The sequence below is a fragment of the Drosophila bipectinata genome, chromosome XR (assembly GCF_030179905.1).
Source record: "Drosophila bipectinata strain 14024-0381.07 chromosome XR, DbipHiC1v2, whole genome shotgun sequence".
In the NCBI taxonomy this organism is placed as follows: Eukaryota; Metazoa; Arthropoda; class Insecta; order Diptera; family Drosophilidae; genus Drosophila; species Drosophila bipectinata.
The window spans coordinates 4,208,426-4,233,411 of NC_091735.1; the positions used below are offsets into that span (position 1 = coordinate 4,208,426).

General features: G+C 44.1%; 1 protein-coding gene across 7 annotated transcripts in view; it reads right to left on the minus strand.

Moving 5' to 3' along the window:
* The window catches only part of Graf (GTPase regulator associated with FAK), a 379,470-nt gene that overhangs the window by 310,725 nt on the left and 43,759 nt on the right, over positions 1-24,986 (minus strand). For all 7 annotated transcript variants that reach the window (XM_043211294.2, XM_070276585.1, XM_043211293.2 and 4 more), the window contains one exon: positions 1,988-2,189. In XM_043211294.2, coding sequence (XP_043067229.1) covers positions 1,988-2,165 — 178 coding nt within the window. In that variant the 5' untranslated portion in view covers positions 2,166-2,189. Of the gene's footprint in view, positions 1-1,987; positions 2,190-24,986 lie in introns of those variants that run through there.

The following is a 24,986-nucleotide window of genomic DNA, read 5'->3' on the forward strand; positions in this document are numbered from 1 at the left end:
GGCGTTGAAAAATGTAGGGTCGTTTTTACTTTAAATTTTGTTTTCTTTTTGTCGCTGAAAAAATCCAATATATGAATTATCTATGTAATTTTAATCCATTCCATAGATAATTTAATTACGTGTAATTAAAAAAAATGTATGTTCATCTTAGGGTATTTAAGAGGTTATATACAGTTGTGAGAATGTTGAGAATACTCTCACAAAAATTCATAAGATCGGAGCATTTGAACCGAAGTTGTAGCTATATATAGCGCACTACCTGCACATCAAACTTGAACAAACTTGAACGCGATTATCTCAGAATCTTGTTTTTTCGAAATTACCTTTGCGGTGGACACGATTAATAAAAAACTATTAATCCGATCAACACCAAATTTTGACCACTTATTTATTATGATATTAGCTAGTCCGTAAACGATTTTTTGGAAACTCCCTTTTTAGAGCATCAAAATCGAAAATCTTATACCTTGGAAAAGTATATTTTTTGTTAAAACCGTCGCCATTTTTTTTAATCAAAATTTTTAAAAATCCTTCGTTCACGGACTAGGCAATACAATATACTAACGAAATATTTTTAAATTTTTCATTTCGGATGAGGTTCTCGGGGTGTGATGTCCACCACACCATCGAAAAAAGACGATCTTGGAATTCGGCTATAACATTTTTATTATTTAATAATTTTTAATGAGAAAATTTCAATAGGTACCCAGAACCATGTACTAAACAACGTCGCTAAAACATTTTTTATAAATATTTTCTATGGTGTCAAAAAAAAAATCGATAAAATTTCATTATTTTGCGCGGTCAACTGCATATAGCCCCTTAAAACATTAAGATGAAAATACATATTAGTGTAAAGCTCCGAAAATATTATCAAATATTTTGTTATGTATAAATCGATTTTTTCACAAAATTAAATAGAACAAGAAAGGAAAGCTAACTTCGGGCGGAGCCGAAATTGATATACCCTTGCAGTTAAAACCGGATATAAATCGCAAACATCGGATATAGTTGGCCGATCCTTATGATTACATCATAATAAAACCAATTAATTAAAATAAAAAATCTAAAAAAAAGTACCAAGCTTCTATCTTCAAAAATACGAAAATTTATTTTTCTAACAAATACCACTTCCAAATAAACCAAATACCAAATATAGTCCACCGATGTTAATGAAATTTGGTAGGTTGGATCAACCAAAAATAGAACCTTTGCTAAGTTTCATTATTCTATCTTCAAATACACGAAAGTTGGGTCATTTACGATCGCTCAGTTATATGGCAGCTATAAGATATGGTAGGCCGATCCTTTTGAAATTTGGCACGTCGTATTATTTTGCCAAGAGTATTTGCTCTCATCTCTCTCTCTCACGAAAGTTGGGTCATTTTCGATCAATCAGTTATATGGCAGTTATAGGATATAGTGGGCCGATCCGGGCCGTGCAAAGTTTCAAGACGATAGCTTTAAAAACGAGAGACTAGTTCGCGTAGAAACAGACAGACAGACGGACCGACGGACAGACGGACATGCTCATATCAACTCAGGAGGTGATCCTGATCAAGAATATATATACTTTATAGGGTCGGAGATGTCTCCTTCACTGCGTTGCACACTTTTGGACAAAATTATAATACCCTCTGCAAGGGTATAAAAAATGAAGTGAAGCTAAAAAATTATTTAGCTTATAAAAATAATTCATCAACAAAAATTGATACGTCGACTTTATAAATTTTACAATTAAAATTATGATACCCTTTGAAAAGTTTTGATTAATGTTGGCCATTGCATTTCCTTCTTTAATAGTTCCATGAAAATTAATTTTTTTTATTAATAAGGTAAATTTCATGACCTATTTTTATTATATTATAGTTATGGCAACTCTTGCATAAATAAATAGTGTGTTAATATGTAATATGTATCATGTATTATGTAATATGTATCATCTATACTATATAAGTTGAATAAGGAAAAAAAATTTGGTACTTACCTTTAGCAGCAGTCATGAGGTCTTTGACTTCCTTTATAATACGTTTTATTTGATGACTAGTATGATCCAATTCTTTTTCATGTTGATTTAAATTTTCACGAAACTCTGGACTATCAATAATACATTCTTCAAATTCTAATGGCTCCAATCCGCATCGTATATCGTTTCCACCGCCCATGACAGTACCGTAAAATATAAAGCGCTAAAAAAGTAATTTTGAGGTTTAAATTAGTTTACTTTTTAAAATTAGATTATTTTATTTGTTACATTTATTAGTAATATTATGTTTCGACAGCATAAAATGTGTTTTTTATTGATAAGATAAAATGACGACAATGTATTATACAAATTTTACGAACAGTGACGAAAAATTCAATATATGTATGTAATTACATTATTACACATTTTAAAATATTCTTACGCAGCACGTCTCATAGTCTAAGACGCTACAATAAATAATACGATTGCTTCCACATTTACCACTAAATAGCTTGAAAATTATTGAATATATATGATAAAAGACAGCATTGAATGTGTTTGCCAATTTTCCTATAATTTCGGATTCGTTGGGGGCAGCGACTCTGCACATTTTTTAGGATGTTTCGTTCGAAGTATGATCGAAGTCCACACGGTCAAATAACTGCTTAACAAAAAACTTTGTACCTAATTAAAATAAATGCTCGAAAAGTTTATTCTATTTTATTCTATGTTCGCTCCGAAAACATGTGGAAGAGACTAAGAAGTTCAGAAGTATGGCTTAAGGTGCCAGAACACTTTAAAACAAAAAACTGCTGCACAGGAGCCCAAAACAAAAGCACTGCAGCGCAAGCCAGAACGCTCCCAAGATGTGCCACAAAGACCTACTGCAAAGCGGCTATCCAGGGTATTCTCAAGGTGGGGGCGTGTGACGATGAGCTATCCGTGGAGCTCTACAAATCCGGTAATGCATTAGGAGTGCATTAGTAAAGGGCGCCAAACTTTATGCGCTGAATTGATGCAAAGTCCCTTGTAGTCCCTCAAGAGGTGGCAGTCACAACGGTGGAGCGGCATTTCAAAAATTTTCCATCATTGTAATGCAGCCTCGGCTCCTCTCAGGTTTTTCCCATTTATCTAAGGATGCAACCGACACACAGTGGGCCAGGGATCCGATTTAGCGTTAAATAACACAGTGCGACAGTGATTTGGAACTTTTGAAGAGACCTAGTAGGAATTGTTCATTAGGTCGAATATAGTATAAAACCGTGTTTGAAATTTTTGTAACGCCCTCGCGTCGCCTGACGCTTCCACCATAAATCGGCTATATCTTCAAGAGTTTTTGAAATGTTAACTTGAAATTTTAAAGGAACATTCTTGAATAGTTATAAGTTCGAATTAAATTAAAAAAAACCGATTTTTTGAAACCGAAAATGGGGGGGTCCCCTTAAATTAATAAAATTAAATAAGAACTAATTTTCATTTTATGTAATTATTATTATATTTTTGTCTTAAACTAAGCTACACACATCTTCATGAGGTACATCAAAATTTCGTAAGCTTTTCTTGAAATTATATTATTTTTTGATGATATATAGTAAGCCCATTGGACGAGTGAAGCAAAGCGCTTTAAATTTCCGTCATTTAATTTTTTTTTAAGTTTTAGAACTTTTTCGTGTGTGGTGCTGTCGAATACTACGAAAATCTTAATTTCGGGGCGCTAAGAGGCCCTTAAACCTCTTCCGACACCATTCTATGGAAGGCGAAACGTAAACTATTATATATTATTATATATATTATATTATATTATATAAAATTTTATGGCCAGAGGACGGCATCTAATACCACGGGTAAAAATAACCGAAAATTTCCGAAGTTTAATTTGCGTATGTCTGAAAAGCGTCCGGACCAATTCCATAAACGCAGGCCATCGATCGCAATAGAACACTAAATTTATATACACTCCTGCCCAAAATTATACGACACCTTTGTTTCGGCGCTCGTAGCAAAATGCGAAATCGAAAACGATCAAAACACAGTATGAGGGATGATAGCACAATGTTTAATGCACAAAATGAGATATTTTTTTTCACTTTGTTTGCATCTCCCGTTTTCGAGTAATGGTAAAAAAAGGACACACGCTTCAATTTTAGCTACGCTGCACGTGTATCAAAACTATACGACACATTTAGATTTTTCCTGCTGGCGCGAAAGATTTGGTGCGAATTTGTTTTACTTAAAGTTCTGCTAAACATTTCATTAGTTTTTAATAAAATGCTGAAGAATAAGAGCTTACAACGATGCCGGATTCAATATTAGCAAAACATCGCGGATAATTTGTCGAACACGCTGTGTTATCACTAAATTTGTAAACGATCCGGATGGATATGGTCTTAAACGTAGCTCCGACAGAAAACCCAAGCTGTCCGATCGTAATAAACGAAGCATATTGAAAAAAGCAAGCAATTCTTTTCTATCATGCACCTCACTTGCAGCGTCTTGCAGTCATCCTGTCTCGGATGACTATCTGGCGAATGTTGCAAGCCTCGGAATTTATTGTAAGGGGAGTTTTAAAAAAGGCTTCATTCCTAAAGCCCCAACACAAAAAAGCACGCCTTCAGTTTGCTGAAAAAAATTTGGAAACCAACTGGGCCTCGTCATGGCATTTCAACTTCATGTTGTTTATACATACAAATTTAATCAATATTTCTCACTTAGATCATTTTTTCTGATGAGAAAAAATTTAATCTGGATGGCCCAGATGGGTTTCGTCATTATTGGCGAGATTTGCGTAAGGATCCTCTCATGTTTTCAAGGCGCTATTTCGGAGGTGGATCCGCAATGGTTTGGGGAGCCTTTCATGCGTCTGGAACTCTTAATCTGGGCTTTACGAGCTCTCGCATGAATAGCACAGACTACAAAAAAGTCTTAGAGAATCATCTTCTACCATTTTTGAATATACAAATTTATATATAAAAATATTTATATATATATATTTATATATATATATTTATATATAAATATATAAATTTATAATTAATTGATTTTTTTTTAGTTTATTGCATTGTTTAAAAAAAAAATAAGTGCCACGCAATGAGCTCATTGAGCAACGATCAAAAGAACGAGTTTAGAAGTTCAGTGAACCAAATAAACGGCTTCTACTCTTACTTTTCAACCCGCGATACCGAAGTGGAAAAACCGGCGATTAAGAGCAACCCGGCTTTACTGACCGCTAAAACCCAAAGGGCAAGGTCTTGCTCACCCGCCCTGCTCACTCCGACTCCCGCGTCATGGAGTTCTCAGTGTAGAACCCCACCTCCGGCAGGCAATAAAACAAAAATTACCCGTGTCCTGAAGATCGATAAAGATCCAGACAGATCCACTACTAACAGATTTGCCCTACTGGCGGAGGTTGAGGAAAACCAACCAGCCCAAGACACCACAAAAAAACCCAAGCCCCCTCCAATCTATATTAGGGAGAACAGCTCGAGTGCCCTGATCAACAAAATTGCGTCGTTGATTGGGAACGGTGACAACTTTCATGTTGTTCCGCTTATCAAAGGGAACATCCATGAAACAAAGGTGCATACCAAGAGTGAAGAGCACTTCCGAATCGTGTCCAAATATCTGGACACTGTACAGAAAAACTATTACACGTACCAGCTGAAAAGTGGGCCTACAAGTGGTAGTAAAGGGAATAGAACCTGATGTTACCGCCGCGGAAATAAAAACCGCCCTTAAAGAAAAGGGCTTCGCCGCCAAGAATGTTATTAACATTCTAAATAAAGATAAAAAGCCACAACCCCTCTTCAAGGTCGAGCTCGAGCCAGAAAGCAGGTCGCTGAAGAAGAACGAAGTCCACCCAATCTACAACCTGCAATATCTTTTGCATCGGGAAATCACTGTTGAAGAGCCACATAAACGGTCCAGTGCAATGCACTAATTGTCAAGAGTATGCACACACAAGGTCTTACTGCACACTTCGGGCTGTCTGTGTAGTCTGCGGGGATGCCCACAAGTCCGCTTACTGCACTACAAACAAGGACAGTACCGTGAAGAAATGTGGAGACTGCGGAGGCAGCCATACGGCAAACTATAGAGGATGTATGGTGTATAAGGAGTTAAAGAGTCGCATGCGTCAAGCGACCGCAACGCGCAACCAAAATTCACAGAATGCGTACAATGCGTCAAAAACTACGCCAGACGTCTTCTTCGCCAAAGCTGCGAGATCCTCATTCGGTCCACTAAACACCACCAACGGCTTCTCGTATGCCGATGCTCCACGATCTGGAAGGGAAATTCCAATTCAGCCTAACTCTCAAAGCGCTCAACAGGCCCCAGAACAGCCACACAGCAAAATGGAAACCATGATGCTTACCCTCCAACAAAGTATGATGGAGCTTATGTCATTCATGAAAACGACCATGCAAACGCTTGTTCAAAACCAGAACATGGTGATACACCTGCTCGTAGCACAACATTGCAACAATAATCTATGGAGACGCTACGAATATCAATGTGGAACGCCAATGCACAGTGGTCGCTGCCATAGGTCAAAAATAAAAAAATTGATTTTAAGCTATTCAAGCGAAACCCGGTCTTACTATCAGCTGATTGTTCAAAATTTACCAAGCAATATGGTCTGCTTGGCATTTCTAACGGAACTTTCTAAAAATAGTATGACAAAATGGTACTCATATTTATGCACTTTTAATTTGTCCGCAGTTGACATAATTTTTATATTATAAAACTCTGTTAAAATGGATATGGTATATACTTTATTTTTGCAGATATATATATATAAATAATTTGTTCTGTGTTTCGTGTAAATCTTTGTTAAAAATGTGCGTCTTTTTAGTTCGTATATGTAAAGTTTTAAGTATTTTCCTATGGTTGCCCCCAAATGAAATTTATGTGCATCCCATTGTTGATGGTAAAGTTTGTTATGAATAAAGTGAAACAACATCCACAAACTGCTTCATAGCCAAGCCAACAGCAATGAACAACTGTGAGGAGATTTAGTCTCCCCACACGCGAAGACAGATAGCCGGGGGCAAAGGGGGGGGGCCGAGGAGGCGGAAAAAGGGGGTCAACCACAGGTCAACAACCCGGGCAGCCCAAGGGAACATCGCCAGGATCAGTACGGGGGGTTGGGGGGAAAGGTGAAAGCCAGTTACCGTGGGTTCTGGCGAAGGGCTACCCGTGGGAGGACGGAATCTACGTGGAACGTAACGGTGGCAGGTGAAAGGGTAAACGGCGCCACCCGGGGGAAGAAGGAATCGACGTGGAACGTAACGGGTCCCGGGGCAACGTTGGGAAAGTAGTCCAGTGGGGAGTCAGCACGATGCGCAGGCGTGCCTTAGAAAGTGTGGCGAGGTGAGCGGCAAGGAGCAGAGGGGGGGGGTTGCGACGAAGAGTGCAACGGGCCCTGGAAGCCCACCGGTGCACCACGCACCAGCAGCAGAGATCCGTGGCCAGGGGAGACGAGGGGCCACGGACAGCGACCCGCCAACGGGAAAGTGGCGTGATTCTGGAAGCAGGATTAACGGCAGGAGCAGAATCCAGGAGGATTAACGGGCGCTCCAGTCAGTATAAAAGGAGGCCCACTGGAGCGGCTCGGGACGAGTCTTTTTAGGAAGCTTGTAGCGTTGAGTTGGAGGACCGCCTGTGGAGAGTCCGCCAATCAAGTGTTAGAGCGTTTCTAAAAAGGATTCGGGTTTTGCTTGAGTTGAAGGACCGCCTTTGGAGAGTCCGACAGCCAAGCGCGAGAAGAGCGAATAAGAAAATAAGGAAAGGATCCATTGCTGGACCTTCCTCCGGAAACCCAGGGTCGTGTAGACGAGTTGGTTCATTCCCGAACACGGCAGGTAGCCTTGCAAGGAAGTGAGGAAAGGATAAAGTCTGGCGTATGCCTTACCGACTCCTGAAATCATAACCAACAGGCGTGGTCCTGCGAGACAAGGATAGACCGACTCGAGATCGCACGCCCGGTGTACACGAGACGTACAGGACGAGACACAAGACAGAACCAGGGTGGGGAGACCGAGTTGAGCCACTCCCGAACACGGCAGGTAGCCTTGCAAGGAAGTGAGGAAAGGATAAAGTCTGGCGTACGCCTTACCGACTCCTGGAATCACAACCAACAGGCGTGGTCCTGCGAAACAAGGAGGCCTACTTGGGATCACACGCCCGGTAACCACGAGACGTACAGAACTAGGGAGACAAGGATCCGTTGCTGGACGGTTTCCTCTACAAGCCCGAGGCGTCAGAGTCGAGTTGAGCCATTCCCGAACACGGCAGGTAGCCTTGCAAGGAAGTGAAGAAAGGATAAGTCTGGCGTACGCCTTACCGACTCCTGGAATCGCAACCAACAGGCGTGGTCCTGCGAAACACGGATCGGCCGACTCAAGAACTCGCGTCCAAGTTACAGACCAAGTGAGAACACCCTGGTCACCAGCCCCGCCACTACAAACTCGGGTCCGCCGGAGCGTATGCACGGTGTCCCGGTGTAGAGGGAGCGCGACAATACGATCAGACACACGACGGCTTCCAAACCTGGCACCGGAGCGTATGCACGGTGTCCCGGTGTAGCGGAGACGTCACACGGCAACTTCCAAACCTGGCGCCGGAGCGTATGCACGGTGTCCCGGTGTAGCGAAGGCGGCAGTCAACAAACAAACTCCCAAACCTGGCACCGGAGCGTATGCACGGTGTCCCGGTGTAGCGGAGGCGACCGACCGCAGCCAACCGTCAAATCAGTCGTAGTCGACCCAAGGGGGTGTTTTCTCAAGGCCAAAGGGCAGAAGGTAGCGGAATCGCTGGCAGCGCGGCGACAGGAGCACCATCGGCGACGGAGTAACGGCGGGGACGGAACAGCGGCGGCGTATCCCGGACAACCCGCATAGGACGCCGACGACGGAGCCAACAGGAACGGAAGGAGCAACGAATAAAAGAGAAAGAAAGCCTTTTGTAGTGTAAAGAGCTCTCAAAATAAAGAGTGTGGAAACTTCAAGCTATTTGTATTACTTTCTGGGCTTGGGCAATCACGTCGAATCTATAAATTCGGTGGAACGGATCCGCGAAACTCTGTGAGCTAGCCGCGGCAAATTGTGGCGATCAGCAGCAGAAAAGACAGTTCGTTACACCTGGCGCCCAAACTTCGTGATTGCATTTAGCCTAGAAAATAACACAGCAGAAAGATGGGAAGAAAGAATTGGATCTACACATTGAGAAAGGAGGAGCTGAGCGAAGTGTGTAGAGAGATCGGTCTACCAGCAGACGGGACTGTGGAAGCGATGAGATCCTCAGTGGCGAGGTGGGTCGACGAATCCAAGGAAGAGGAGGTACTGGCGCTAACACACGGCCTAGAGGAAAGGTTTGGACAAAGATCAACCCCCAGGCAGAGAGCAGCCAGCGAAACAGAGAAGTTTATAGAGAGCCTGGCGGTACCAGATCCAAGAATGGGAAGGAGCATAGAACCGCAGTCGAGAAAGTATGTTCCGGCCCCGGTGGATTACGCCAAAGTAGCCAGACAGGTGCGAGACTGGTCGTTTCGTTTCGACGGCACAGGGGACCCGTTAGAGTTCCTGGACCGAGTAACGTGGTCCGCAAAGACATACGGATTAGACATAAACACGATCCCCAGGGCCATGCCAGAACTACTGCAGGGCAGGGCCCAAAGGTGGTTCATCATGAACGACGAAGAATGGCCAACATGGGCGAGGTTCAAGGCAAGCTTCGAGAATTTTTTCCTGCCAAAAGGATACTTCGAAAAGTTGGCGGACCAAGTTCGCCAACGGAAGCAGCGTCGCGGAGAGCCTTTCAAAGAGTACATGGTGGACCTTCAGTCACTAATGAAACCTTTAGGAAAAACCACGAAAGAAGTAATCGAGAGGCTCGTCGAAAACTGCATGCCAAGAATGAAAATGTTCATAAGGCCATATGCCTGCGCATCTTTAGAGGAGGTGATGGGCTTAGCAGAGGAGTTTGAAGAATAAGCGCAGGAGGAAGAGGCCTTTAACAGGCAAGTGGCCACAGAACAAAGGTGGAGCCACAGTCAGCCGGCCGTAAACGAGAGGTGGCAGAGAAAAGAACCGCAGCATGGTGAAGCGGCAAGGTACCAGAGGGACCAATGGACCCAGAAAGAGCAACGGGACGAGTTCCACCACCAGGCCGTCCAAAACACACAATGGGCACCAAGGTGGCAAAGAGAGGAACCGCGCCAAGGCCCACCGGAGCGACAGAACAGCACGAACCAAAGTTGGATGCCGAGATGGCAGCCCGAGACCCAGCATAGGTCGGCTCCGCAACAGCCTAATCAGCAGTGGGCAGCAGGGCCAAGGCAGGGTCCGGTCGAGAACCCAGCCCAGGCATGCAACCGATGCGGTGGCATGGGCCATTGGGCCAGCGGGTGCAGGAAGCCAAGGCTGCTTTTCTGCAAAATGTGCGGCGCGACAGGAGTTCGAAGCACAGAATGCTGCCAGAGGGCGGGAAATGCGCAGCGGTCCCAGCAACAGGGAGGAGAGCAGGGATCGCACGGTGCTGCCTCTCGAAATTAATAGGAGGACTAGCCGGAGCAACAGTTGACGGCAACCATCGAGGTCGAGGGCACGGAGGTGAAAGCCATGCTGGATACAGGAGCGACGGCAAGTTTTATATCAGAGGACCTAGCAGAGAGCCAGGAAATAGCCGGGAAACGAGTCGCGATAAAGAGGCGGGTAAAGTTAGCCAATGGAAGCCATACAGAAATACGCGCCGCATTACAGGCTCGGATAAGCTTCGGCAACAGGACAAAGACACTGAACCTGCTGGTGATGCCAGGCATGGAGGACAGTCTGGTGCTGGGATGGGATTTCCACAGCGAGTTCGGCGCAACGGTGACATGCGCAGGCCACCGCGTTACCATACCCAAAAGGGAGAGATGGGGCGGATGTCTGGAGGATAGACTGTCCGTAGCAGTGTCCGGATGTCCAGAGGTATGGGAAGACGAACGCAATAAGAGATTTATCGAGAGTGAGCTAGAAGCGTTCGCCGTCCAAACAGGATGCTCGAACATAACTCAGCACAGGATCACCATGAAGGACGACATTCCCATAAAACAGCGATATTACCCCAAAAACCCGAAAATACAAGGGGAAATAAACGCAAAAGTGGAGGAGCTGTTGGAAAAGGGATGCATTGAGCCCTCGAATAGCGCATACAGCTCACCGATTGTAATGGTGAAGAAAAAGACGGGCCAGTGGAGAATGTGCGTGGACTTTCGGCAAATCAACGCAAAATCAGTAAAAGGTGCGTACCCAATGCCACGAATAAATTTCATATTGGAGCAACTAAGGGAGGCCAGATTCTTCAGCAGCCTCGACTTGAAGGACGGGTATTGGCAGATCCCTCTGGAGGAAGGAAGCAGAAAGTACACCGCCTTCACCGTTCCAGGGAAGGGTCTGTACCAATGGAAGGTGATGCCGTTCGGGTTGCACTCAGCCTCGGCAACATTTCAAAGGGCCCTTGACCAGGTCATAGGGCCGGACATGGCTCCACATGCCTTTGCGTATCAGGACGATATCATCGTGATCGGACGCACCAAGGAAGAACACATGGCGAACCTAAGAGAAGTGTTCAGAAGGTTGAAAGCAGCAAACCTGCGGATAAACACGGAAAAATGTCATTTTTTCAGGCAGCAACTGCTATACTTGGGACATAGAATAACGAGCCAAGGGATCGGCATGGATCCGGGGAAGGTCGCTCCCATTACGGAGCTGCAACCCCCGACAAACGTCAAGGGAGTACGACAGTTCATAGGGATGGCGTCATGGTATCGGCGGTTCGTCCCAGATTTCCCGAAGCCCTTGAACGATCTGCTACGAAAGGGGACGAAATGGGAATGGACCCCCAAGCACCAGGAGGCGTTCGAGACCCTAAAGGCACGGCTGGCGGAAGACCCAGTTCTGGCGTGCCCAGACTTTGAGAAAAGGTTCGTGCTGCAAACGGACGCAAGCGACTACGGCGTCGGAGCGGTCCTGACCCAGGACACCGAGGAGGACGAACGAGTGATCGCATACGCCAGTCGAACGCTGATTGGAGCTGAAAAAAATTACTCGGCAACGGAGAAGGAGTGCCTAGCCATAGTATGGGCGATCAGGCAAATGAGGCCCTACCTGGAAGGATATCAGTTCGACGTAAACACGGATCATATGGCACTGAAGTGGCTCAACAACCTCGAGAGCCCGCTTGGAAGAATAGCGAGGTGGGTGTTCGAGTTGCAGCAGTATGACTACGTCATCAGCTACAGGAAGGGTAAGCTGAACGTGGTCGCCGACGCGCTATCTCGCCAGCCGGTGTTGGAGCAGTTCAGAAGAACCGTGGATCTGGAAGTCCAAGAGTGCGTGTGGATAAACGCGTTAAAGGAGAAAATGAAGGCAAGCCCGCAAAAATTCCCGGACTACGTCGAAGAGGGCGGCTTGATTTACCGCCACGTTCCGCATAGAGCAGGAAGCGAGGAAGTGGCGTCATGGAAGTTGTGCGTGCCCACGGAGTCGAGGCAGCAGGTCCTCAAAGAGAACCATGACGCACCGGCGGCAGGACACCTAGGCGTGAGGAAGACGATAGCCAGAGTGGCCGCCAGGTACTTCTGGCCAGGGATGCAAAGAGACATCCGGAAATATGTCAGGAGATGCGAAACTTGCCTAAAATACAAACCATGCCAGATGCAAGCAGCAGGACAAATGCTGACACAGGTCCCGGAAGAGCCATGGGCAACGGTGTGTGCGGACTTCGTGGGTCCATTGCCAAGATCTAAACATGGGAATACAATGGTTTTGGTAATGATGGACCGGTTTTCGAAGTGGACGGAGATAGTGCCACTGCGGAAAGCAACTACCGAGGCACTGCAAAAGGCAGTCAGAGAAAGGATTGTCGCTCGGTATGGAGTTCCGAAGGTGATAGTGACGGATAACGGCGTACAATTCACCAGCCGCAGCTTTAAGAAGTTCCTCGGGGAGCTTGGCGTGCGCCACCAGTTCACCGCACCATATACGCCCCAAGAAAATCCAACAGAAAGGGCGAATAGAACGATCAAAACGATGATCGCCCAGTTCGCTGGGGAGGACCAGAGGACTTGGGACGAGCACTGGCCAGAGCTCATGCTGGCAGTGAACTCGGCAGTGTCAGAGTCGACAGGGTATTCGCCTTGCTTTGTAACGCAGGGCAGGGAGCCCAGGATGCCAAGAGCGTTGTTCGACGAAAACGCGTTAGGCACAGGAGTTGGGCAAGGAACGCCCACGGAGAACGCGACGAAGATGAAGGAAGTCTTCGAAATAGTGCGGAGGAACATGGAGCGGGCGGCCCAGGACCAGGCGAGGCACTATAATTTACGGAGACGGAAGTGGAGCCCAAAGATTGGCGAAACGGTGTGGGCAAAAGAGCACCATTTGTCGAAGGCAGCAGAGGGATTCGCAGCCAAACTGGCGCCGCGGTACGATAGGCCCTACACGGTCGTCAATTTCGTGTCGCCAATAATTGTCATCATACGGCACGGAAGAACCAAGAAAGAGAAGAGGGCACACGTGAGTGAGCTGAAGTGCCAAGACATGGGATCACCGGCGAAGGAGGAATAGAACGGCAACCGGCACAAGTGCACAATGGAAAACGGGATATGTCCAGTAACGGGAGCTTTAACAGGTCCAGTCACGGAACAGTAACGGGGCATATCCAGTAGCGGGAGTTGGATGTGCTATAAAAGGCGGCGGCTGGGAGGAGCACGGTCTATTCAACAAAATCTAATCAACGAAGCAATATGAGCAACAGGTCAGAAGCAACGATGATCGTCTCGTCTGACGAAAGCGATTTGGAGATAGTCGGCGATCCCACATGGAGCGGAAGAAGGATGAGGACGGAGTGGGCGATCCAACGGGCAGCAGGAGGACGGAAACACATACCGGTCGGTCGCGCCACTGTGGAGGAGCGACGCCGGAGCGAGGCGCTGGAGCACAGGAGGAGATCGGAGAGGTGCCGCCAGCGAAAGGAGGCGATGGTCACCATCTCGGAGATGGCGAGGAAGAGGGCCCAAAGAGCAGAGGAGATCTGCGAGGAGATCGACAGGGAGTGGAGAGACGTGAGGAGAGATGGACGGGAGAGAGCCATGAGGAGGGCGATGTCGAGGAGGATGCGGCTGCGACGGGCAAGGCGGCTGGTGGAGGCTGCGAAAAGGAGGAAAGCCACGAGGAGGACCCGGCCAGCGACGCGGTGGCCCGCGGTGCCACCAACACCACGCCCTCGGTCGGAACGACCGGAGGAAAGGGAGGTGGCAACGGCCGCCAGAAAGAGGCAGCAGGAATCAACGTGGCCTGCGGCACCACCTACACCACGCCCAAGGAAGGAGGATAAGGAGGAGGAGCCATGGACGAAGGGGCCGTGGGTGTGGCCGACACCAAGGAAGCCGGCGCTGGGCCGGCAGCACTCGTGCCCGGAGGAGAGGCCAACAAGGCCGGTGCTGATGAGGTCAGCGTCGGATGGAGGTGACAAGGAGGTCCCAGAAGAAGACTGGCCGCCGGAGCTCTGTGTGAGGGTGGCGGCGGAGGTGGAGAGGAGGCACCGGAAGGTGGTGTGTCATGGCGCAGGTTGGAGCCGTATGCTTCCGAGTGCGAGGAGGAACCAACGGCGTGAAAATATTGAGAAAAGTCTAAAAAGTAAGAGTCAAGAAAAAATTTATAAATAAAAAAAAAAAAACAAAAAAGAAAAAAAAAAAAAAAACCAATTAATTTAAAAATAAAAAGAGGGGAAACAAAAAAAAAAAATTTTAGCTTAGGATAAAAACGAGGGGGTATATAGAAAAAAAATTAAAATAGAAAAGAAGAAACATAGATACATATATGTGCAAAAAAAAAAATTAAAAAAAAAAAAAAAAAACAAGAAAGGAAAGCTAACTTCGGGAGGAGCCGAAGTTTATATACCCTTGCAGTTAAAACCGGATATATATCGCAAACATCGGATATAGTTGGCCGATCCTTATGGGAATAGGAATATATAACCCAATTTATTATAATATAAAATCTAAAATAAAGTCCCAAACTTCTATCTTCCGATCTTTCAGTTATATGGCAGCTATAGGATATAGTCGGCCGATCCTTATGAAATTTGGCATGTCGTAATATTTTGCCAAAAATAGATCTCATGTGAAATTTGAACTCTCTAACTCTAAAAACACCGAAGTTATACCATTTCCGATCAATCAGTTATATGGCAGCTATAGGATATAGTCGGCCGTTCCGGGCAGTTCCGACTTATATACTGCGTGCAAAAGAAAGAAGGGTGTGTCAAGTCGATAGCTTTAAAACTGAGAGACTAGCTTGCGTAGAAACAGACAGACGGACAGACGGACATGCTCATATCAACTCAGGAGGTGATCCTGATCAAGAATATATATACTTTATAGGGTCGGAGATGTCTCCTTCACTGCGTTGCACACTTTTGGACAAAATTATAATACCCTCTGCAAGGGTATAAAAAAGGGTATATAAAAAAAAAAATTAATAATAGAATAAAATAAAATAAAACTCTAACTGAAAACAAAGATAAAGAAAAAATAATTATAAGGAAAGAAAAACAACAAAAAAAAAAAAAAAAAAAAAATTAAAAATTAAAGATTATTAAAGAAAAAGAATAAAAAAAAAAAAAAAAACAAGAAAAAAATTAATTAATTAAATAACAAAAAAAAAAAAACAAAACAAAAAAAGGGGGGGAAAAAAAAAACAACAAAACAAAAAAAAAACATGGAATAGGGTACATAGGCTAGGTGCTCTAAAAGGGTCCCAGGGGAGCGCACAGTCGTTTTCCGAAGGAGGGGGGAAGTGGATAGGTATCCACACCAAAATAAGAGGGTAACCGAGAATGTCATTTTTTTTTGGGGGCCCATGTTCAGCGCAGCGCATCAACACCGATGTCCAAACGGCTCTGTCGTTTCCCGAAGAAGGGGGGAAGTGTGAGGAGATTTAGTCTCCCCACACGCGAAGACAGATAGCCGGGGGCATAGGGGTCAACCACCGGTCAACAACCCGGGCAGCCCAAGGGAACATCGCCAGGATCAGTACGGGGGGTTGGGGGGAAAGGTGAAAGCCAGTTACCGTGGGTTCTGGCGAAGGGCTACCCGTGGGAGGACGGAATCTACGTGGAACGTAACGGTGGCAGGTGAAAGGGTAAACGGCGCCACCCGGGGGAAGAAGGAATCGACGTGGAACGTAACGGGTCCCGGGGCAACGTTGGGAAAGTAGTCCAGTGGGGAGTCAGCACGATGCGCAGGCGTGCCTTAGAAAGTGTGGCGAGGTGAGCGGCAAGGAGCAGAGGGGGGGGGTTGCGACGAAGAGTGCAACGGGACCTGGAAGCCCACCGGTGCACCACGCACCAGCAGCAGAGATCCGTGGCCAGGGGAGACGAGGGGCCACGGACAGCGACCCGCCAACGGGAAAGTGGCGTGATTCTGGAAGCAGGATTAACGGCAGGAGCAGAATCCAGGAGGATTAACGGGCGCTCCAGTCAGTATAAAAGGAGGCCCACTGGAGCGGCTCGGGACGAGTCTTTTTAGGAAGCTTGTAGCGTTGAGTTGGAGGACCGCCTGTGGAGAGTCCGCCAATCAAGTGTTAGAGCGTTTCTAAAAAGGATTCGGGTTTTGCTTGAGTTGAAGGACCGCCTTTGGAGAGTCCGACAGCCAAGCGCGAGAAGAGCGAATAAGAAAATAAGGAAAGGATCCATTGCTGGACCTTCCTCCGGAAACCCAGGGTCGTGTAGACGAGTTGGTTCATTCCCGAACACGGCAGGTAGCCTTGCAAGGAAGTGAGGAAAGGATAAAGTCTGGCGTATGCCTTACCGACTCCTGAAATCATAACCAACAGGCGTGGTCCTGCGAGACAAGGATAGACCGACTCGAGATCGCACGCCCGGTGTACACGAGACGTACAGGACGAGACACAAGACAGAACCAGGGTGGGGAGACCGAGTTGAGCCACTCCCGAACACGGCAGGTAGCCTTGCAAGGAAGTGAGGAAAGGATAAAGTCTGGCGTACGCCTTACCGACTCCTGGAATCACAACCAACAGGCGTGGTCCTGCGAAACAAGGAGGCCTACTTGGGATCACACGCCCGGTAACCACGAGACGTACAGAACTAGGGAGACAAGGATCCGTTGCTGGACGGTTTCCTCTACAAGCCCGAGGCGTCAGAGTCGAGTTGAGCCATTCCCGAACACGGCAGGTAGCCTTGCAAGGAAGTGAAGAAAGGATAAGTCTGGCGTACGCCTTACCGACTCCTGGAATCGCAACCAACAGGCGTGGTCCTGCGAAACACGGATCGGCCGACTCAAGAACTCGCGTCCAAGTTACAGACCAAGTGAGAACACCCTGGTCACCAGCCCCGCCACTACAAACTCGGGTCCGCCGGAGCGTATGCACGGTGTCCCGGTGTAGAGGGAGCGCGACAATACGATCAGACACACGACGGCTTCCAAACCTGGCACCGGAGCGTATGCACGGTGTCCCGGTGTAGCGGAGACGTCACACGGCAACTTCCAAACCTGGCGCCGGAGCGTATGCACGGTGTCCCGGTGTAGCGAAGGCGGCAGTCAACAAACAAACTCCCAAACCTGGCACCGGAGCGTATGCACGGTGTCCCGGTGTAGCGGAGGCGACCGACCGCAGCCAACCGTCAAATCAGTCGTAGTCGACCCAAGGGGGTGTTTTCTCAAGGCCAAAGGGCAGAAGGTAGCGGAATCGCTGGCAGCGCGGCGACAGGAGCACCATCGGCGACGGAGTAACGGCGGGGACGGAACAGCGGCGGCGTATCCCGGACAACCCGCATAGGACGCCGACGACGGAGCCAACAGGAACGGAAGGAGCAACGAATAAAAGAGAAAGAAAGCCTTTTGTAGTGTAAAGAGCTCTCAAAATAAAGAGTGTGGAAACTTCAAGCTATTTGTATTACTTTCTGGGCTTGGGCAATCACGTCGAATCTATAAATTCGGTGGAACGGATCCGCGAAACTCTGTGAGCTAGCCGCGGCAAATTGTGGCGATCAGCAGCAGAAAAGACAGTTCGTTACACAACTTAAAAGTTTTTTCAAAAAAAGAAGTTCATAAGGAGCGATTTGAGTTTGGACTGTCACCGCTTCATGCGTATATTCGATTTTTTGAATATTTTCTTCACCTATCGTACAAATTGGACGAAAAAGTATGTCGAATTCAATCCTAAGAGGCTAAAGATAAGATTTTATTGAGAAAACAATTTATTCATGATGAGTTCAGGGCTAAAATGGGTCTAGTAGTAGATCAACCTAAAACTGGAGGTTTTATCTCCCCCCATCGGTTCATAAAGTTTTACTTCATGCTCCTGATATTATAAAACATTCTTAATTATCGATTGGAGAGCTTTCTGAAGAAGCCGCAGTTAATCAACCGGTTAATAAACCGTAGTTAGTAGTTAATCAATCACTCCAATATTTTTATATTTTAGTATTATATTTGTAAATAACTTACAGTAAAACAGTTTCACTTCAAACCTCTTTCAGATAAGACGTGTATTCTTTGAGCTCCACTAGCACAAATCCCCAACAACACCAACAACAAACCTCAGGAAAAAAGCAAATAAGTGTATTAAACAGAATTCGAAAAAAACAAAAACAAACGTGTTCAGCCCAATAAAAACCAACAACAATGGATAAACCACCTGACATAGGTAATACATCCATATACCACAAACATCTGACAAACAGAACTGACAAACACATACACCACAAACATCAGAACTGACAATAAATCTCTCGAACATGTTTCACCCTTCATTATTAAAAAAGCCATAGATTTTGAATGCGGAGGAGAAGTGGAGTCATGCAAAAATTCTCGAGCCGGTTATTTGTTGGTTAAAACTAAGAACACCTTACAGGCAAACAAGTTACTTAGACTGAAAAACATCACAGACATAGAAGTAATTCCTCGAAGGGCGTTATATACTGTAATGTATTACAAAACATAGACGAAACAGAAATACTCAACGAATTAAAAACACAAAAAAATCATAAAAAAAACAAAACCAATCATTGGTAGAAACTGGATTAATTATAATAACTTTCCAAACCCATACACTCCCAGAATCCCTAAACGTTGGATACGAAAAAGTTCGTCTACGCCCATATATTCTACGTCCACTAAGATGCCAAAAATGCCTACGATTTGGACACCCGACCCCAACCTGCAAAAGCCCCACAGAGCTCTGCACGAACTGCTCCGAGACAACCCACACAGAAGAAAACGAGTCATGCAATAACGAAAAAAACTGCATTAACTGCAAAAACCTTTTCGATGCAGATTAAAAACATAGCCCACTAGACCGCAGTTGCCCATCTTTTATAAAACAACAAGAACTGATAACAATAAAAACTATACAAAAAGTCGACCACAAAACAGCACTAGAAATTTACTACTCTCGTCGCAACCAACAGCTCAGCACCAGCTTTGCATCTATTGTATCCAAACAGAACACCGACAAACAAACAAACAAACAATAACAAACAAAATAACAACACCCACACCCCAATACACAAACCAAAATAAAGACACGCCGACATCACAGAAACAACATCAAAGAAAACAAACATCATATCATGACCTCACTAATGACCATCACACACCTACTCCATTTGCAAACATCACAACACCATTAACTTCACCCGCTCATCAAAATACTGATATCTCCAGCATGGATATCGACCTCCCCAGCACTTCAAAAAACAACATAGCATGCAAAAGGACCCAAGACCTAAAACTACGAATTTTTCAAAAAGACAAAAATAAGACACTCGCGACCAACCTAAAACATACCAAAACTAACCAACCAAAAAGTCAAAAAAAAAAAACAAACACACTAATAACATAAGCGATTTTGAAAGCACTTAACACTCGTAGCAGCAGTTATAAAAAGAACAGAGTACCCATAGCAACCAACTAACCCCTCATCAACGACAAACAACTAATCTTTAAAATCGACCATGAAAATTATACAATGGAACATTAACGGCTATCTAAACAATTACTGCGAACTTCAAACAATCATTAAAAAACATGCACCACTTATAATATCCTTACAAGAAACACATATAAAATTCACTAATAACATTCCCATACCCATAAATTACTTACTTATTTCAAAAAACACCTCATCTTCCCACGGTGGCGTAGGTCTCCAAGCCCACAAGTCACTACAAGCTCGAGAGATAGTCCTTAGAGACGATTTTGATGCAGTATGCATAGAACTGAACTCCAAACTTAAATTCAAAATTATCTCAGCATACATAGCTCCTAACAAATCATTCTCACTGCAAAACCTTCAGGCCGTATTAGACATCTCACATATACCCACCCTGATCACTGGCGACTTTAACGGTTGGCACAAAAACTGGGGCTCAAATCAAAACAACGCAAGAGGAAAAACATTGGATAAATTCATAACTCAATCAAACTACATACTACTAAACGACATGTCACCTACTCACTTTAGCACACACCACACACTAACAAACGTCGACCTAACCTTCAGCAGCCCAATTCTCCAAATCGACAGCTCTTGGCACACCGAAGATAATCTTTTTGGCAGCGATCACTTCCCCATATTAATCAATCTTTTCACCTCGAACACAACGAGCCTCCAAGTCACTTCACGCAAACCATCTTTTTTAACCGACAAAGCAAACTGGCCAAAATTCTGCAAGCTCACTGAAGTATACTCCGCACAGAGAAAACCAAGCACAAACATAAACAAGGAAGCCGCAACAATTCACACAATCATCATCTCCAGCGCTCATAAGGCTATACCCCAGACACACCCTACAAAAAAGCCCCAAAATGTACCATGGTGGAATAGCAAACTTAACCAATTGAGAGACGATAAAATGAAGAAATGGAACGAATTAAAAAGAAACATATCTACAGAAAACATTCTAAAGTACATAAAAGCTAACGCCCATTAAGGGGAGGGTAAGGTCAAATCATGCGAAAAAAGCCATGTTTTTGTGATTTTTTTCCTGACGACACAGTTAAAATTTATAAACTATTCAACCAACGGTATATTAAAGTATGACATTAGAAGAATGTTTAATAAAATTTTTACAAAAAAATATTTAAAAATATGGCAATGGTAGCAATTGTCCGGACGTGTCGCCAAAAAAAGTTGAATTGCGGTGCCCCTCATAACTCGGTGCTGGATCATTTGTAATCAAAAAATGAAAATTCATTCGTTAGATAATAGTTCGCCCCAGGTAACGCTGTAAAGGTTTTTTGAAAATTGCAATTTTTTAATTTTTTCGAAGACTTTGAAGCGAAAAATTAAATTTTTTTGGAAAAAATCGGTTAATTTGTCATTGCAAAATCAAAATTATGAACAAAAAAAAAAAACTCGGCAGCGTTACCTCGTAAAATATGTACAGAAATTGTGTTTAAAATTTCAAAAGGATCGGTGCAGTAGTTTTGATGTTATGAGGGGCACCGACTTTGAAAACGTGAGTTGTGGGAAAAACGCTTTAAAGTTTTAAACACAAAAAAATTCAGTGTAAAACGTTTGCAAGCAACTTCGTCAATAACTTATAACTTCGTCAATTTTGCTTTAATTGACTTGAAATTTTGATATTCTTCAGATATTATGCATTCAATTTAAAAAATAAAAAAAAAATGAAAAAAAACAAGAAAGGAAAGCTAACTTCGGACGGAGCCGAAGTGTATATACCCTTGCAGTTAAAACCGGATATATATCGCAAACATCGGATATAGTTGGCCGATCCTTATGGGAATAGGAATATATAACCCAATTTATTATAATATAAAATCTAAAATAAAGTCCCAAACTTCTATCTTCCGATCTTTCAGTTATATGGCAGCTATAGGATATAGTCGGCCGATCCTTATGAAGTTTGGCATGTCGTAATATTTTGCCAAAAATAGCTCTCATGTGAAATTTGAACTCTCTAACTCTAAAAACACCGAAGTTATACCATTTCCGATCAATCAGTTATATGGCAGCTATAGGATATAGTCGGCCGATCCGGGCCGTTCCGACTTATATACTGCGTGCAAAAGAAAGAAGGGTGTGTGCAAAGTTTCAAGTCGATAGCTTTAAAACTGAGAGACTAGTTTGCGTAGAAACAGACAGACGGTCAGACGGACAGACGGACAGACGGACATGCTCATATCAACTCAGGAGGTGATCCTGATCAAGAATATATATACTTTAAAGGGTCGGAGATGTCTCCTTCACTGCGTTGCACACTTTTGGACAAAATTATAATACCCTCTGCAAGGGTATAAAAATTTAATACCTTACCCTCCCCTTAAAACAAGAAAAGAAACGAAGTATAAACAATTTTACTGCACAAATCTCACCCGAAACACCGTCAAAAACAATCTGGAGTAACATCCGACGCTTTTGCGGACTCAACCCACAAAAACACATACACTGCATATTTAACCCAACCACAAATCAAAACACCACCCACAAATTAGAAATCGCAGACCTATTTTGCAAACATTTTTCAGAAATTTCATCCGACTTAAACTTTAACACATCATTCATAAATCAAAAACAAACTTCAATCAGTAACTCACACAACCTATCGTACACTCCCTGCAAAAGAGAAAAAGAAATAGAAAAGCCCATAACTTCAATAGAATTCTCAGCAGCTTTAAACACACTAAAAGGAAATACACCCGGACTAGACAGAATTAACTACGCAATGATCAAAAACATAGATATTACAACAAACAAGAAAGGAAAGCTAACTTCGGGCGGAGCCGAAGTTTATATACCCTTGCAGTTACAACCGGAATATAGAATAGAATCTGTACCAAGTTCCAGCTTTCTATCTTCAAAAAACACGAAAGTTGGGTCATTTCCGATCGTTCAGTTATATGGCAGCTATAGGATATAGTCGGCCGATCCTTATGAAATTTGGTAGGTTGGATCAACTGACCAAAAATAGAATCTGTATTAAATTCCAGCTTTCTATCTTCAAAAACACGAAAGTTGGGTCATTTCCGATCGTTCAGTTATATGACAGCTATAGGATATAGTCGGCCGATCCTTACGAAATTTGGCATGTCGTATTATTTTGCCAAAAATAGCGCTCGTGCAAAATTTTAACTCTCTAACTCTAAAAACACCGAAGTTATACCATTTCCGATCAATCAGTTATATGGCAGCTATAGGATATAGTCGGCCGATCCGGGCCGTTCCGACTTATATACTGCGTGCAAAGGAAAGAAGGGTGTGTGCAAAGTTTCAAGTCGATAGCTTTAAAACTGAGAGACTAGTTCGCGTAGAAACAGACAGACAGACGGACAGACGGACAGACGGACATGCTCATATCAACTCAGGAGGTGATCCTGATCAATAATATATATACTTTATAGGGTCGGAGATGTCTCCTTCACTGCGTTGCACACTTTTGACCAAAATTATAATACCCTCTGCAAGGGTATAAAAATAGAATTATAAGCCTACAAAACTTAATCCTTAACTATATCCCACAAACCTACAAAAATAGCCTAATAGTACCAATTTTAAAACCAAACTTAGACAAAACCAACCTAAACTCATACCGTCCAATCTCACTACGTGTGGACTGTGGTGGTTTGAATTAAACGAGAAAATCATCCAAAACAGCCAAACTGGTTTCCGAAAAGGTAAGTCAGCTATGGACAGTCTACTGCTCGTAGACCATCTATTAGCATGAGCTATCTCAAGAAGAAACCATACCTCCATCATATCCCTAGATTTCGCAAAAGCCTTCGACAGAATTGGAATCCACTCCATACTCAACCAACTTTCCATTTGGAAAACAGGACCAAAAATAACCAACTACATAAAAAATTATAAGACAAATAGAAAAATAATAGTACGTATCAACTCCGACCTTTCTTCTTTTCAATCCATCCAAAACGGCATACCTCAAGGCTCTCCACTCTCCGTGATCCTCTTTGTTATAGCATACAACAAACTCGCAGAAAAACTCACCCTTCAACGCAATATTAATCTAAGCGCATATGCGGATGACTTTAACTTGATTGTAAAACTAAAAAACAGAAAAAATATAAACACAAATCTCAACCCCATTATCACTACCATACTAGATTGGACCGAGTACTCAGGCGCCCAGCTTTCAACCACAAAATGCAAAAACTTGCACGTTTGCAGAAAACACAACTGCAACTGCACCCTATCCACTGGCAATATACAAATACAAAACGTAACATCACTTAAAATACTCGGCGTACATTTCAATAACAAATACAGATGGAAAACACACACAGAACAACTCTCATACAACCTCAAACAAGCAATAAACATAATAAAATGCCTCTTAAGCCCAAAATTCAACTGCAACACATCCACAAAAGCAACTATCACCGCAAAAGCAGTCTACGGTCTCCCAATCTACGGATATTGCCCACAAACAAACCTACGGAAGGTAAAAGCAACAACAAACACCGCTTTCAGAACTGCTCTTGGCGCAATCCGAACTACACCTATTAACAACATCTTGTACGAAGCACGCGCAGACACTCTAGAAGACAGACGTGACCTCCTAACAACAAAAATAATCAAATCCTTAATGAATGCCAAAAACTCCCCACTATTAAAAATCCTTAAATCATACCGACCCCCAAAGCGACCACAATACAAATCAACAATAGACCGCATTATAGAAAAATCCGAAGCACATAATCTCCCACTTAAGCTGACTAGTCAACACTCACAGACCACACCACCCTGGAACACTGATATTTTAAAAATTAACACAACATTAAGCACGTACAAAAAAAAAAAAAAACCACCCCAAAAACATTTCGGACACTATTCACAGAAATCAAGACCAAAGACAATCACAAATTCACCTACATTTATACAGATGGATCTCACGCAAACTCAATAGAACTGGCGGACACCCTAGCCAAAAACGCAACCACGCAACCACTTCTAACGGTTGAAAATCTAAACACAAA